The 15403-nt window shown below is 35.2% G+C and overlaps 1 protein-coding gene across 9 annotated transcripts in view; it reads left to right on the top strand.

Moving 5' to 3' along the window:
* Positions 1-1308: 1308 nt before the first annotated feature.
* The window catches only part of IFT88 (intraflagellar transport 88), a gene marked incomplete at both ends in the record, with an annotated part of 138024 nt that continues 123929 nt past the window's right edge, over positions 1309-15403 (top strand). For 8 of the 9 annotated variants that reach the window (XM_084234455.1, XM_084234458.1, XM_084234454.1 and 5 more), the window contains 2 exons: positions 1309-1398; positions 7016-7078. In XM_084234455.1, coding sequence (XP_084090581.1) covers positions 1309-1398; positions 7016-7078 — 153 coding nt within the window. The remainder of the gene's footprint in view (positions 1399-7015; positions 7079-15403) is intronic. The other variant, XM_084234460.1, reaches the window with a different exon arrangement.

Consider the following 15403-nt stretch of genomic DNA (forward strand, 5'->3'; position numbering starts at 1 on the left):
TGTTTACAATTTTTTCTTTTGAGAAAAAATTTACAGTGAAAAACCAGAAACCTCAAGTGCTTATTAACTGGGTTTTAACAAATACATACACCAGTGTAATCTAAACCCATCAATATAGGGAACATCACCCCAGAAAATGCTGTCATGTTCTTTTCTATTCAGTCCCTAACCTCCACCCTATGAAGCAACCACTGCTTAAAAATTGTTTTCTACCAGGCCTCCCTGGTGGCGCAGGTGGTTGAGCGCAGTGCTGTGAGAATGTCCACAGCCTCTGCAGTGCTGGTTTGATCCCAGCTGGGCACGGAGCAACCCACATGGAGAGCAGACCTCTCCTGTCTGGCCTGCTGCTCCCCTCAGCAGTGTATTTCGTCAGTCTGCCTGTTCTGTTCCCCGTTCTGTCTCTGGTGAATCCTCTCACCCTCCCACACATTTGGCCTGTACCGTGGCTCTTGTATTAAAAAAAAAAAAATTGTTTTCTACCACTTTTGTTAGGTTTAGAACTTAAAATTAATGAAGCAATGCATTATGTCTTGCGTAAAGCTTCTTTCGTTCGACATAATTAAGATTCGTCATATTATTTTATATGTCATCCATTCGTTATATGTTTTTTAATGGTGAATAGTACTTCATTGTATAAATAGGCCACATTTTGCTCATTCATTCTGTTGATGGGTTCCTGGTCCGTTTCTAATTTTTAGCTGTTATGAATAAAGGTCATATGAACATTCTTGTACATATCATTTTGTAGACATGATTTTCATTTCTCTTGGGAAAATACTTTTGAATGGAATTGTGTCATAAGCTAGTGCATATTGATTTTAGGAAATTGCCAGACTAGCAAAATGGTATGATTTTACACTCTTACCAACCATGTATGTGTATTCTGGTTCCTCCATATCCTAACTGGCATTTTGTGGTGTTGGTTTTTTTTTTGTTTTTTTTTTTAATTTAGCCATGAAGGTGTATATTGGTTCCTGCTTTGCTTTATAATTAACTGAAACATATCTTTCTTCTGGTATAATGCTTTGTCTCATCTAAACTCCTTGAAAATCAGGATATTTAACTGTACCCCTTCTAGTGTCTGTCCTGTCCTCTTAATCTAGTAGGTACGGAATAAATGTGAAAAAGAGGGCAATGAATGAATGAATGACACTTAGTTTTGAGACTTTGTGTGAAAAAAAATTTTAAGTGATAAAAAGATGTAGAGATAAATTTTCCCAGAAAAGTTGTTTGTTATATTTTATTATAATTAAGAATCATTTCTTATACCCAGAAGATATTTACAGTATTGGATTTTCATAGGTACAAATGATGCAAAATGTACACCTGGCCCCAGAGACAGATGAAGATGATCTTTATTCTGGTTATAATGATTACAATCCAACCTATGATACTGAGGTAAGAAAAAAATCATTGACTTTCCAATGACCTTTGTCAGTCACCTGGTTCATGAAAACTTTGGATTTGAGGCTTCTGCTTTATTGTGCTTTAAGTGATCAGATTTTAAAAACCTAAAAAATTACAATTGCTGAACTTCAGTAACGTCCAATTGTAACAGAAGGAAAGATCATGAGAAAGGTTATAGAAATGAATATGGAAAAATTATACATTTGTATTCTTCAGCACTGGCTGTCTGAAGGTGTAAACTGAAAAACTTAATTAGATCACTTATTTTTTTAATGCTCTAAATTTGAAATGTCATATAGAGTTATTTTTCTTTAAATTGTGCAAGTATTTTATAGAAAATTAGGAAATATAAATAATTATAAAGACTATCACCCAATGATAGTCTTTAACTTATAGGGCTTATTTTAATAAATGTGTCCTATGCAAATGTCTATATCCTTTTGGATAAAGTGGCATCATACTGTTTTGTAACCTGCTTTTTCTTTTTTAATATATCCACTTATGTCAGCAAATCTAGATCTGCTCATTATTTAGTGGTATATAATTTTTAAAATGGAATCATTACTAGGACAATATTTGAATGTTATAAATCTGTTTGCATCAGTGTGAGAGGTATAGTCTCCAACTTGTCCAAAGATGAAGCTATCTTCAACTAGGTGTAAAAAAGTAAGGACAGAGGATGTGGTTGTTAATTTACTTGCTAGTATATAAGAATCAAATGTTAACATTATAGGACTTGAGGAAGTCTCATTCACTCTAGTTTTTCATATAGCTTTTAGGCATTTTTATTGTTTTTTCCTTTGGTGTGAAATGATGGTGTATGATTTTGAGACATAGAAAGAAAAGAAGGGAAGAAAGAAAATAGATGTGAAATAAAAATCTAGGAGATACTGATCAGTTTAGAAAAATCTGAAGACAGAAGATTGGGGAGTAAAACAAAATATGATAAATCCTGTCACCCAAAATCACCTATATTAGATATATCATCTGATGTTTTGTGTATTCTCTTACTTTAATATCTATATATGTAGGTGTTTTCTTACTTGTATACAATCACACACTCACACAGAGATATAAAAAAAAACTAGATTAAAAAACTAGATTAAAACGAGAATTTTCCTGAGTTGGTATAAATTATGAAAACCATTGAAATCTCCCTCTTTCTGGTTATAAAAGTGGTACATGCTCATTATTGAAAAAGCAAAAACCAAATCATAATCCCATCACTCAGAAATAACAAGTGTTAATATTTTGTTGCTCTCTCTCTTCCTTGCATACATATACAGTTTTCTTTTATTGTGTTTGGAATTGAACTAGCATTTACTTTTATTTTTGCTTTTTACATTCAGTGACATTATTAGCAAAATAAAAATTTCTGTAAATAATTTTAATGGCTGTTTAATACTGAATATATACAGTTGATTAAAACCATTTCTCATCTCAGGATAGTTATTTCCAGTATTCTGCTGCTGTAACATTCTGCTGCTGTAAATAGCAACAGTGCAATGAGCAATTAAATGTAAAAGTAATTTTCTGTATTTTGACGAAACATTTCTCTTTTTTTTAATTTAATTAATTTTTTTTATTTTTTACGTCATTGTTCGTTTTTAAACAATATTTGCTTCCCCCCACCCCCTCAGGTGTAGTCCCCATAGAGTTTCCTTCACCAATGCACCCATGCACCATCACCTCAGCCCCCTGTGCTCCTCCCTCCCTCCATCTGATGGCTCTCCCTCCTCCTCCCCTGTCGGATGTCTCTGATTTATAATTGTCTGTTTTTGCTTTGTTGTGTTTTGTACTGTTGTTATTTTTTTACACTGATATCTTACTGGGCTCCCCTATATTCCTGTTATAAGTAAAACCGTCCAATATTTTTCTTTTTCCTTCTGGCTTATTTCACTGAGCATAATTACTTCTAGCTCTATCCACATTGCTGCGAATGGCAGGAGTATATCTTTTTTGATTGCTGAATAATATTCCATTGTGTATATATACCATATCTTCCTGATCCAGTCATCTATTTAGGGCATTTGGGTTGTTTCCAGTTTTTTCCTATTGTAACTAGTGCTGCAATAAACATAGGGTTACAGGTGTTCTTTTGGATCAATGTTTTTGTGTCCTTTGGGAAGATCCCTAGGAGTGGAATTGTCGTGTCATATGGTAGCTCTGGTTTTAGTAGACTGAGGAACCTCCAGACAGCTTTCCATAGTGGTTGGACCAGTTTTCACTCCCACCAGCAATGTAAGGAGAGTTCCTTTTTCACCACATGCTCACCAACGTTTGTTGTTGCTTGTTTTTTTGATATGTGCCATTCTTACTGGTGTAAGGTGGTGTCTCAGTGTGGTTTTGATTTGCATTTCCCTGATGGTAAGAGATGTTGAACATTGTTTCATATGCCTGTTGGCCATTTGCCTTTCCTCTTTGGAGAAATGTCTTTTAAGTTCTTCTGCCCATTTCTTGACTGGATTGTTTACTTTGTTTTTGTTGAGTTGTGTGAGTTCTTTGTATATCTTTGTGATCAGTCCCTTATCAGATGCATGGAGTGCAAAGACTTTTCCCCATTCAGTGGGGTGTCTCTTTGTTTTGGTTAATGTCTTTTTTGCTGTACAGAAGCTTTTCAGTTTGATGTAATCCCAGGTGTTTATCTTTTCCTTGACTTTCTTTGCTTTGAGTGATGAGTCTTTAAAGATGTTACTGAGATGCTTTGTAGTGTTTTACCTGTATTTTCTTCTATATATTTTATGGTTTCAGGGCTAATGTCCAGTTCTTTCATCCAGTTTGAGTTGATTTTTGTGCACAGTGAGAGGTAGTGGTCTAGTTTCATATTTTTGCATGTGGTGGTCCAGTTTTCCCAGCACCATTTATTCAACAAACTGTCCATGTTCCATGGCATATTCTTTGCTCCTTTGTCAAAGATCACTTGTCCATATAAATGTGCTTTATTTCTGGCCTCTCTATTTGGTTCCATTGGACCATGTGTCTGTTTTGTTCCAGTACCAGACTGTTTTAATTATTATAGCTTTGTAGTATAGCTTGAAGTTTGGAAGTGTGATATCTCCTTTCACCTTTGTTTTCATCAGTAGGGCTTTAACTATTCGTGTTTTTTTTGTGGTTACATATGAATTTCATTAGCATTTGTTCTATTTCTTTGAAGAATGTCAGTGAGATTTTTATTGGAATAGCATTGAATCTGTATATTGCTTTTGGTAGGATGGGCTTTTTATTTTATATATTTTTAAAGATTTATTTTTATTTATACAAGAGCTGGGGGGCCAGAGTCGCAGGAGGGTGAGAGGATTCACCAGAGACAGAGCGGGGCACACAGCAGGCAGACGGACCGAAGGCACTGCTGAGGGGAGCAGCAGGCGAGACAGGGGTGGTGTGCTTCGCCATGTAGGATTCTCCTTGGCCAGTTGGGAATTGAACCAGTGCTGCGGAGGCTGCGGACAGCTTCACTACGCTGCGCTTAACCCTCTGCGCCACTGGGGAAGCCCCTAGAATGGCCATTTTGATAATGTTAATTCTTCCAATCCATGAGCAGGGGATGTCTTTCCATTTCTTTGTGTCTTCTTCTATTTCTTTAAACAGTGTTTTATAATTTTCTTTGTATAGGTCCTTCACCTCTTTCGTTAGGTTTATTCCCAAGTATTTGATTTTTTTTTTGTTTCAATCATAAAAGAGATGGTTTTCTTGATTTCTTCTTCAGATTGATTGTTGTGTATAGGAAGGTTACTGATTTTTGTGTGTTGATTTTGTATCCTGCTACTTTACTAAACTGGTTGATATTATTTCAAGTAGTTTTTCTGTGGAGTTTTCAGGTTTCTCTATGTGTATTATCATATTGTCTGCAAATAGTGATAGTTTTACTTTTTCTTTTCCTATTTGAATTCCTTGTATGTCTTTCTCTTTGATGAAACATTTCCTTAGAGCCCTAGAAGTGGAATTGATAGATCATTAATATGGTTATTTTTAAATTACCAGAGAAACCTTATAACTCCTCATTATTTAATTTGATACAAAATTTCAAAATATCAGGAATGAAAATAAATTATGTAGTATATTAAAAATATTTGGTCTGCCCATGGTTGTCTTTTGTTGTAATTGGAATAACTAACAGTAAGTTTAATATATAATTGAATTACTTGAAATAGTTGCTTAAGATGTTCATGGATTATGTAAATTATTAAATCATGAACAAAGAAAAAATTACAAATGTTACTTTAATTAGTATTTGTAATTTGTTGACAGTTCCTTTTAGTTGTCATTTAATTACAACTTAATGAACTTAATGAAACTATTAGTCAAAATTTACTAATAGTTTAGGAATATTAGAAAACTTTTTCCTGAGAGGTCTGCCAAAGTAATAATTAATTATGTTGGAGGTTGCCTTTGTCTTTATGTTTCATATAAAAGTTACCTTGTCTCTCTGAGTACATTAGAATTGTGTACTTCTAAGATTTTATCAGTTGATATGGAAGGTTATAAAGATTATTAAAAGTAAAATTAAAGGAGAATGCTTACACATAATAAAATCATGTTTAAAGTTTATTGTATTAACATTCTTCTTATGTAAACACTTCGTTGCAGAATTTTTTTAAAAATTTAATTGATAATGACTTTTTAAAGGTACTGCTTGTATTTATTTTTTAATAATCAGTATATATATTTTTGTGGGATGTAGAATGAAGTAAATCGGAGTTAAATGTGAGACTTGTTCATGAGATGATTATGAAGGGTTAGAGGCAGAGTTTGTGTTGGTGAAAATGCTGATTAGATGATTGGTGATTGGTAAGACTGGGTGCTTTTGAGGGAGTCTAAAAATGACACTTGGTACATGAAATCCAGGAATACTTGCATCCTGCCCTTTATTAATGTTACTTTCCTCAGAGTTTCCAAGGGAGACTATAAGTCTATACAGGAATTAGGGAAACATACTATTTTATTTCAGTTGAAGCATTTGTACTAAGTGGCAACACAAGTTGGACTGCATGGAGCACTTTGTTTGCCTACTTTATCTCCAGTCTGACTCATAGACTTTAGCTCTCTAGTGAGGTGAAAACTCACTTTTCTTGGACAGATGAAAGTGGAACATGAGAAGGTGTGTGCCCCTTTGCTTGAAGAGAATATGGATTTTTCTGTTCTGAGGCTTTCTCAGGTAGGGCTACTAGCCATGGTCCCCGCATATAAAAGAGGGGAGGAAGAATGGGAGAGAGGACAAAGAGAGAGGAAGGAAGAGAAAGAGATGTGATTTTCTGTTCTTATTACTCTAGCTGCTTGGAAGAAAGAGACAGATGAAAGACCAAATCTTTGTGTACTTGATCTCTAGCCAGGTGGTGTGGTATCAGCCATTTAAACGGTGACCAATAAAATGTCCTTGAAAAGAACTAACATTATCTGAATTTCTCCTCCTAGGGGAGAAAGGAGACTTGATATTTTGGATAGTGTGAAGGGGGAGGTTTGAGGACCAAGTCTTTGGGCCTCTACCTGGATGTCATGAGATGGGGTAAGATTAATTACAGGATGTCATGAGCGCTAAACAGAAGAGGTTAAACATTAAAAAAAATTCTCATTTCATTTGTTGAAGGTTTAATTTGCCTTTTCATTTTAGGAATTGGAGAATGACACAGCTTTTCAGCAAGCTGTGAGGACTAGTCATGGTAGACGACCTCCAGTAAGTGAATTTTTTTAATTGGTGGTAAAAAGCACAATAAAATTTACATTCAAAATATATTTTAATATATAGTTAAGTAGTGTTAAATATATTCTCATTGTTGTGACACGGAACTCCAAAATCTTTTTATCTTCCTAAACTGAAACTATAACCTTTAAACAAAAGCCTTCCCACTCCTTTTACCCTCTATCCCCTCACAACCATCTTTCTATATTCTGTTCTTTAGATCACATAATGTGTGTCTTTTTTTAAAATAGCTTCTTAATCTTTAGTCCTCAAGGTTCATCCATGTTGAGGCATGTGACAAGATGTCTTTCTTTATTAAGACTGAATAATATTCCATTGTATGTATCTACTACATTTTGTTCCATGGACAATTAGATTGTTTCTATCTCCTGGCTATTATGAATAGTGTTGCTGTGAACTTAGGTGAGCCGATCTCTCTTTTCTTTTATAGGATATATACCTAGAAGTGGGATTGTTGTATGTATGATAATACTATTTTTAATATTTTTAGAAACCTCCATTCTGTTTTTCATAGCAGTTTTACTATTGTACAGCACAAGCGTTGTACTTTCTCTACATCCTCACTACCACTTACTTTTTTTTTTGATAGTAGCAGTTTTAATGGGTGTGAGGTTATTCTCATTGTGATTTTGACTTGCATGTCTCTAATGATTAGTGATATTGAGTATCTTGTTGGTCATTTGTATGTCATCTTTAAAAGAATGCCCATTCTTTATGGTACCTCCCCGGTGGCGCAGCAGTTGAGCGCTGGGTTGCGAAGCTGCCCACAACCTCTGCAGTGCTGGTTCGATCCCCGGCTTCCAGGCAAGGGTCCCACATGGCACGCAGACCTCTTCTGCCGCCCACTGCTCCCCTCAGCAGTGTACCCCGTCGGTCTGCCTGTTCTGTTCCCCGCTCTGGCTCTGGTGAATCCTCTCACCCTCCTGTGCTCCTGACTGTACCCAGTGCTTCTATAAATAAATAAATTTTTAAAAATGCCCATTCTTTAATGGATAAAGTTCTTCATCCATTTTTAATTGGATTATTATTTTTTGTTGTTGTTGAGTTGTTGGAGTTCTTTGTATATGTAAATAAATAAGGAAATATATAAGAGTTATAGAAATATCAGAAGGTGAGGAAAGAGACCAGGAACTGAGAAACTATTCAAGGAGATAATCAAAGAGAATTTCCCAGCATGAAAAGGAGATGAAAATAGACATCCAGGAAGCTAAAGAACACCAAATTACCACAATGAAAGGAAAAATATATCAAGACACATAATACTGAAGTTCCCAAGAGTCCAAGAAAAGGAAAAATTAATGAAGCTGCCAAGGGGGAAGAAACAGATAACCTATGAAGGAAAACCAATCAAACTGGCATCAAACTTTTCCAAAGAAAAACTACAAGCAAGAAGAGAATAGAGTGACATACTCAACAAACTCCAGGGCAACAAATACCATCCAAGAATACTTTACCCCTCAAAGCTCTCCTTTCTCTATGAAGGAAAATTAAGGGTCTACTCAGACTAACAGAATCCAGAAATACATTACTAATAAACCCCATTCCAAAAAAATACTACAAGAAGTCCTAAAGACAAAACCAACAGAGGAATGAATAAGAAGAACGGAATAAGATAAGGGATAAAATCACAAAAAGACAAACAAAATGACAAATACAGAGGCCAATGTATCAATATTACCCCTCAATGTAAATGGACTAAACTCCTCAATAAAAGAGAGACAGAGTAGCAGGCTGGATCAAAAAAATAAAATCTAACTTTCAGCTATCTCCAGGAAGTACATTTAACTACAAAAGATAAACATAGACTAAAAGAAAAAGGTTAGAAAACAATCCTACAAGCAATGGGCCAAGAAAGATGGCAGGAACAGTTATATCAAATGAAATAGACCACAAAATAAAAAAGGTAAGAAGAAACATAGTTGGAATCTACATTATGACTAAGGGGACAATACATCAGGAAGATATAACACTCATCAACATATACTCACCAATGAAAGAGCGCCAAAGTAGATCATACAATTATTATCAGTTCTGAAAACAGACATCAGCGAAAATACAAATAGAGTAGGAACTTCAGCACACCCCACTCTCACCAATGGACAGATCAATGAGACAAAAAATAAACAGGAACACTAGGGCCCTAAATAAAGACCTAGACCTTATGAGCTTAACAGCCATCTATAGGACACAACACCCCCAAAAATCTGAGTAAACATTTTTCTCAAGTGCACGTGGATCGTTTTCCAGGGTTGATCACATATTGGCCACAAGACAAACATCAACAGATACATTAAGATCAAAATCATACCAACTATTCTCTGATCATGAAGTCATCAAACTAGAAATAAACCATGAGAAGAAAGCAAAGGAATGCTCCCACTTCATGGAGATTGAAATCCACACTACTGGAAGACCATTGGATTAAAGAGGAGATCAAAGAAGAAATTAAGAAATACTTTTGAGATCCTAAAAAATCTACAGAAAAACTACTCAAAATAATTAGTCAGTTTAGTAAAGTAGGATACAAAATCAACACACAAAAATCAGCCTTCCTATACACAACAATCAATTTGAAGAAGAAGTAAGAAAAAAAAATCTCTTTTATAATTGAAACAAAAAAAAAAATCAAATACTTGGTAATAAACCTAACAAAAGAAGTGAAGGACCTATACAACGAAAATTATAAAACACTGTTAAGGGAAATAGAAGAAGACACAAAGAAATGGAAAGACATCCCCTGCTCATGGATTGGAAGAATTAACATTATTAAAATGGCCATCCTACCAAAAGCAATTTATAGATTCAATGCTATTCCAATAAAAATTTCATTGACATTCTTCAAGGAAATAGAACAAATACTGATGAAATTCATATGGAACCACAAAAAACCACGAATAACCAAAGCCCTACTGACAAAACCAAAGAAGAGTGGAGGTATCACACTTCCAAACTTCAAATTATACTACAAAGCCATAATAATTAAAATAGTCTGGTATTGGAACAAAAACAGACACACGGACCAATGGAACTGAATAGAGAGGCCAGAAATAAAGCCACACTTGTATGGACAACTGATCTTTGACAAAGGAGCAAAGAATATGCAATGGAACATGGACAGTTTGTTCAATACATGGTGCTTCAAAAACTGGATTACCACTCGCAAAAGGAGGAAACTAGACTGCTACCTCACACCACGCACAAAAACCAACTCAAAATGGATAAAAGAATTGCACATAAAACCTGAAACCATAAAATACATAGAAGAAAATATAGGTAAAACACTACATGGCATATATCTCAGTAACATCCCTAAAGATTCATCACACAAAGCAGAATGAAGGAAAACATAAACAGCTGGTATTACATAAAATTAAAATGCTTCTGTACAGCAAAAGTGACATTAACCAAAACAAAGAGACACCCTACTGATTGGGAGAAAATTTTTGCTCTCCATACAACTGATAAGGGACTGATCACAAAGATAGACAAAGAACTTATAAGCCTCAACAAAAACAAAGTAAACAATCCAGTCAATAAATGGGTAGAAGAGCTAAAAAGACACTTCTCCAAAGAGGAAATGCAAATGGCCAACAAGTATATGAAAAAATGTTCAACCTCTCTTATAATAAGGGAAATACAAATCAAAACCATATGCCAGTGAGAAAGGCATATATTCAAAAAACAGGAAACAACAAATGTTGGTGAGGATGTGGAGTAAAAGGAACTGTCCTATACCACTGGTGGGAATGCAAACTGGTCCAACCACTTTGGAAAGCTGTGTGGAGGTACCATATGACCCAGCAATTTCACTCCTAGGAATCTACCCAAAGGACACAAAAGCATTGATTAAAAAGGATACCTGCCCCTTTATGCGCAGCACTATTTACAATAGGTAAGATACAGAAACAATCCAAATGCTCAAAAATAGATGACTATGGAGTGTTTTGCCTATGTTTTCTTCTTGCATCCAAGTCTTTTATCCATTTTGAGTTGATTTTTGTGTATGGGGTGAGATAGTGTTCTAGTTTCATTCTTTTGCACGTGTCAGTCTGTTTTTCCCAGCACCATTAATTGAAGAGGCTTTCTTTGTTCCAGTATGTGTTCTTTGCTTCATTGTCATAGTTGACCATGTATGTGTGGCTATAGTTCTGGGCTTTCAATTCAATTCCATTGGTCAGTGTGTCTGTTTTTGTTCCAGTACCATGCTGTTTTTATTATTATGGCTTTGTAGTTTAGTTTGAAGTCTGGGAGTGTAATGCCTCCATTCTTTCCCCTTTTAGTCAGGAGAGCTTTGGTTGTTTAGGTTTTTTTGTTGTTGTTGTTGTTGTTGTTTTGTGATTCTATATGAAATTCAGCAGTGTTTGCTCCATTTCTTTGAAGGATGTCTTTCAGATTTTTATTCAAATTTCATTGAATATCTAAATTGCCTTTGGTTGGATGGCCATTTTGATATTGTTACTTCTTCCAATACATGAGCAGTGTAAGTTTATTTACAGGTATTTGTTCATTTTTTGGTATAAGTGTTAGTGGGATTTTTTTTTTTTAATTTCTTCCTCTTCATATTAGGAAGGCTACTGATTTTTATGTATTGATTCTGTAACCTGCTGTGTTACTGAACTTGCTTATTGTTTTAATTTGTCTGTGGATTTTTTAGGATTCCTTATATGTCTTTCTCTTGCCTAAGAGTGGGCATCCTTTTCTTGTTCCAGCTCTTAATGGGAATGATTTCAGTTTTTCACCATTGAGAATGATGTTAGATATGGGATGTTTGTGTATGGCTTTCATTATGTTAAGACATGTTTCTTTTATCCAAAGTGTTTTTAGAGCCTTCATCATAAATGGATGCAGAACTTTTATCAAATGCTTTTTATCATCTATTGATATCATCATATGGTTTTTATTTTTCTTTTTGTTGACATGGTGAATTACATTAATTGTTTTTGGATGTTGAGCCATCCTTATGTCTCTGCACTGAATCCCATTTGGTCATGTTGTATAATCCTTTTAATGCATTGTTGGATTTGGTTTGCTAAGATTTTATTAAGGATTTTAGCATATGTATTCATTAGGGAGATTGGTGTAGTTTTCATTTTTTGTGTTATCTTTTTTTGGTTTCTGTATTTAGTATAATGTGGCTTTCATAAAATATATTTGGTAGTATACCTTTCTCAATTTTTTGAAAGCATTTTTGTAGGATAATCATTAGTTCGTCTTTGAACATTTTGTAGAACTCGCTTATGAAACCATCTGGTCCAGGCATTTGTTTTTGGGGAAGATTTTGATTACTTTTTCAATTTTGCTACTTGTGATTGGTTTGTTGAAGTTTTCTATTTCTTTATTCAGTTTTGGGTGATTGTATAATTCTAAGAATTTGTCCATCTCATCTAGATTGCTGAACTTGTTTGCATATAAATTCATAATAATGTCTTAATATTCTCTGGGTTTCAGCAGTGTCTGTTGTAATTTCTCCTCTTTCATTTGTGATCCTATTTATTTGAGTTTTCTCCTTCTTTTTCTTTGTGAGCCTACCCAGAGTTTTGTGTTGTGGTTTGGTTTTTTTTTTTCCCCCAAAGAGCCAGCTTTTGGTTTCATTGATCTTTTGCACTGTCCTTTTTTATTTCTATTTAATTTATTTCTGCTTTAATCTTTATTATTTCCTTTCTTCTACTGAGTTGTGAGGTTTTTTGTTCTTTTTCTAATTTCTCCAGATGGGAGATTAAGTTGTTTCTTTGGGTTCTTTCTTGTTTCTAGATGTGGGCTTGTATTGCTGTATACTTTTCTTGTATTAACTGCTTTTGCTGTGTCCCTTACATTGTGGAAATTGTTTTTTCATTGTTATTTGTCTCAAGTTATTTTTTAATTTCTTCTTTGATTACCCCATTAATCCATTGGTCTTTCAGTCACATTTTGTTCAGTCTCCATGTAATGGGGTAGCTCCTTGCTTTCTTTTTGTGGTTCATTACTAATTTGATCCCTTATGGTCAGAGAAGATACTTTGTGTGGCTTCAGTGTTCATGCATTGAAGCTGCTTGCCTTGTGATCCAGTATGTGGTCAATCCTGGAGAATGATCCAGGTGCACTTAAGAAAAATGTATATTTGGTTTATTTGGGGTGCATTATCCTGTAGATGTCTGTTAGGCCCATATTGTCTGAATCTTTATTTTGGTCTGTTGTGTCCTTTTTTATTTTCCTTCTCATTGAGCAATCCATTGGAGAGAGCGATGTGTTAAAATCTCCTGCCACATATGTGTTTTCATGGATGATATAACTGTCTAATATATTTTGGTGCTCTCTCATTTGGTGAGTATATATGATGAGTATTTGTGTCTTTCTGGTGTATTGTCCCCTTAGTTTATTATATAGTGTCCATCTATGTCTCATCACCTTTTTTAGATCAAAGTATAATTTTTCTGATATGAGTGTGGCTGCCCCTGCCTTCATTTGGGGGCCATTTGCTAGTAGAATTATTTTCCAACTCCTTACCTTCAATCTTTGTTTACCTTTCAAACTTAGATGTGTTTCCTGGAGGCAGCAGAAACTTGGATTGTTTTCTAATCTAAGATGGCACATTGTGCTTTTTATTAGTGAGTTTAGTTCATTTACATTAAGGGTGATTATTCATAAATGGAAGTTTGTTATTGCCATTTTGTTATCGTTTTGTGGTTCATTCACTAACTTGTTCAGTTTTTCCTGTTCATTCCTCTTTTCATTTAGGTTTTTAAGGCTTCTTGTAATAATCCATGGAGTGGGTGTTTAGTAGTAGCACCCACTGAAGTGGGTGACAAAATCTGAAGATTTTGTTTCTCCGAGAATGTGCTTACCTTTTCCTTACATAGGAAGGAGCATTTGCAGTATAAAGTATTCTTGACTGGCTTTTTTTGTCTTGGAGTTTTTGGGTTTTTTTTTTAAAGATTCATCCATTTATACATACAAGAGCTGGGGCACAGGCCAGAGATGAGGGGGGTGAGAGGATCCACCAGAGACAGAGCAGGGAACAGAAGAGGCAGACTGACCGAAACACACTGCTGAGGGGAGCAGCGGGTGAGATAGGAGAGGTCTGCCTCACCATGTGAATTGCTCCCTGGCCCACTGGGGATCAAACTCTGGCTGCAGAGGCTGCGGATTGCTTCATAGTGTGGCGCTCAACCCTTGAGCCACCAGAGAGGCCCTGTCTTGGAGTTTTTGAATGTGTCACTCCATTCTCTTCTTGCCTTTACTGTTTCTTTAGAGAAGTCTGATGTTAACCTAAAAGGTTATCTATTTCTTCCCCTCTTATCAACTTCATTTTTTTTTTTTGTTTGATTTGGACTCGTGAAAGCTTTACTACAATGTGTCTTGTTGTAGTTTTCATTGTGATAGTTTGGCATCCTTCTAGCTTCCTGTATGTGTGTTTTAATTTCTTTCTTCAAGTTTGGGCAGTTTTCTTTAATTATTTCCTTGATAGTTTTTCATCTCTCATCTCTTTCTTCTCCTTCTGGGATTCCTATGACTCTTCTATTTTCTTTCCTGTTGATAATTCTCAAAGTGTTTCTTCATTCCTTTTCCTTTGTATCTCTCTTTCTTTTTTATTTTCTTGGTTAGTTTTGTATCTATATCTTCAAGAATACTGAATAATTCTTACGTAATGTATTTTCTATTTTCATGACTTTGCCCTAATTTTTTAGCTCCTCCATTGATCTTTTAACATCCTGAATTTCCTTTATTTTCTTAAAGTTTTGATCTTGTTTTGTTCATTGATTATGTTTCTCATAGCATTCTTTTTTTTTTTTTTTCCTGCATCTTCTCTTATAGCTCTGATTTGTTTTTCTGAGTTTTGTTTGAGTTTTTTGACTTTCTGATTATGGAAATTTTGAATTTTTCATCTGAAAGGAAGAATTTTTCTTTGTCGGTTTTGTTGGGTTCTAGAGCTTGATTTTCTCTGTAGTGTATTGTTCCCTGAGGGTTTCCTTGGATATTTGTGTTTTTCCTTTTCATTGCTTGCTTTGGTTTGGTGTATTGTAGTTGGGGCTTTTGTTGTGTGTGAGTCCTTTCCCCCCACTGTTCTGGTTGTTCACTTGATACTGGGTGCAGGTACTGGGGTCTTGTAGGTTCTGGGATATTACTAGAGCCCTCTCCAATGCTCTTTTAGGCCGTATTCTAGTGGCTGGGTGGGCAGAGGGGTTGGTAAATCTTAAGACTGAGTTGTTGGGACCTCACCTCTGCCAGCAGTGGCTCAGGGCCTGTTTCTGGTGGTCAGGAAGGGAGAGCCTTGCCGAAGATTCCTGAGGTAGCTGAGAGTTCCTGATATTGGACAAGGCA

This window comes from Talpa europaea (assembly GCF_964194135.1).
Source record: "Talpa europaea genome assembly, chromosome: 6".
NCBI classification, from domain to species: Eukaryota; Metazoa; Chordata; class Mammalia; order Eulipotyphla; family Talpidae; genus Talpa; species Talpa europaea.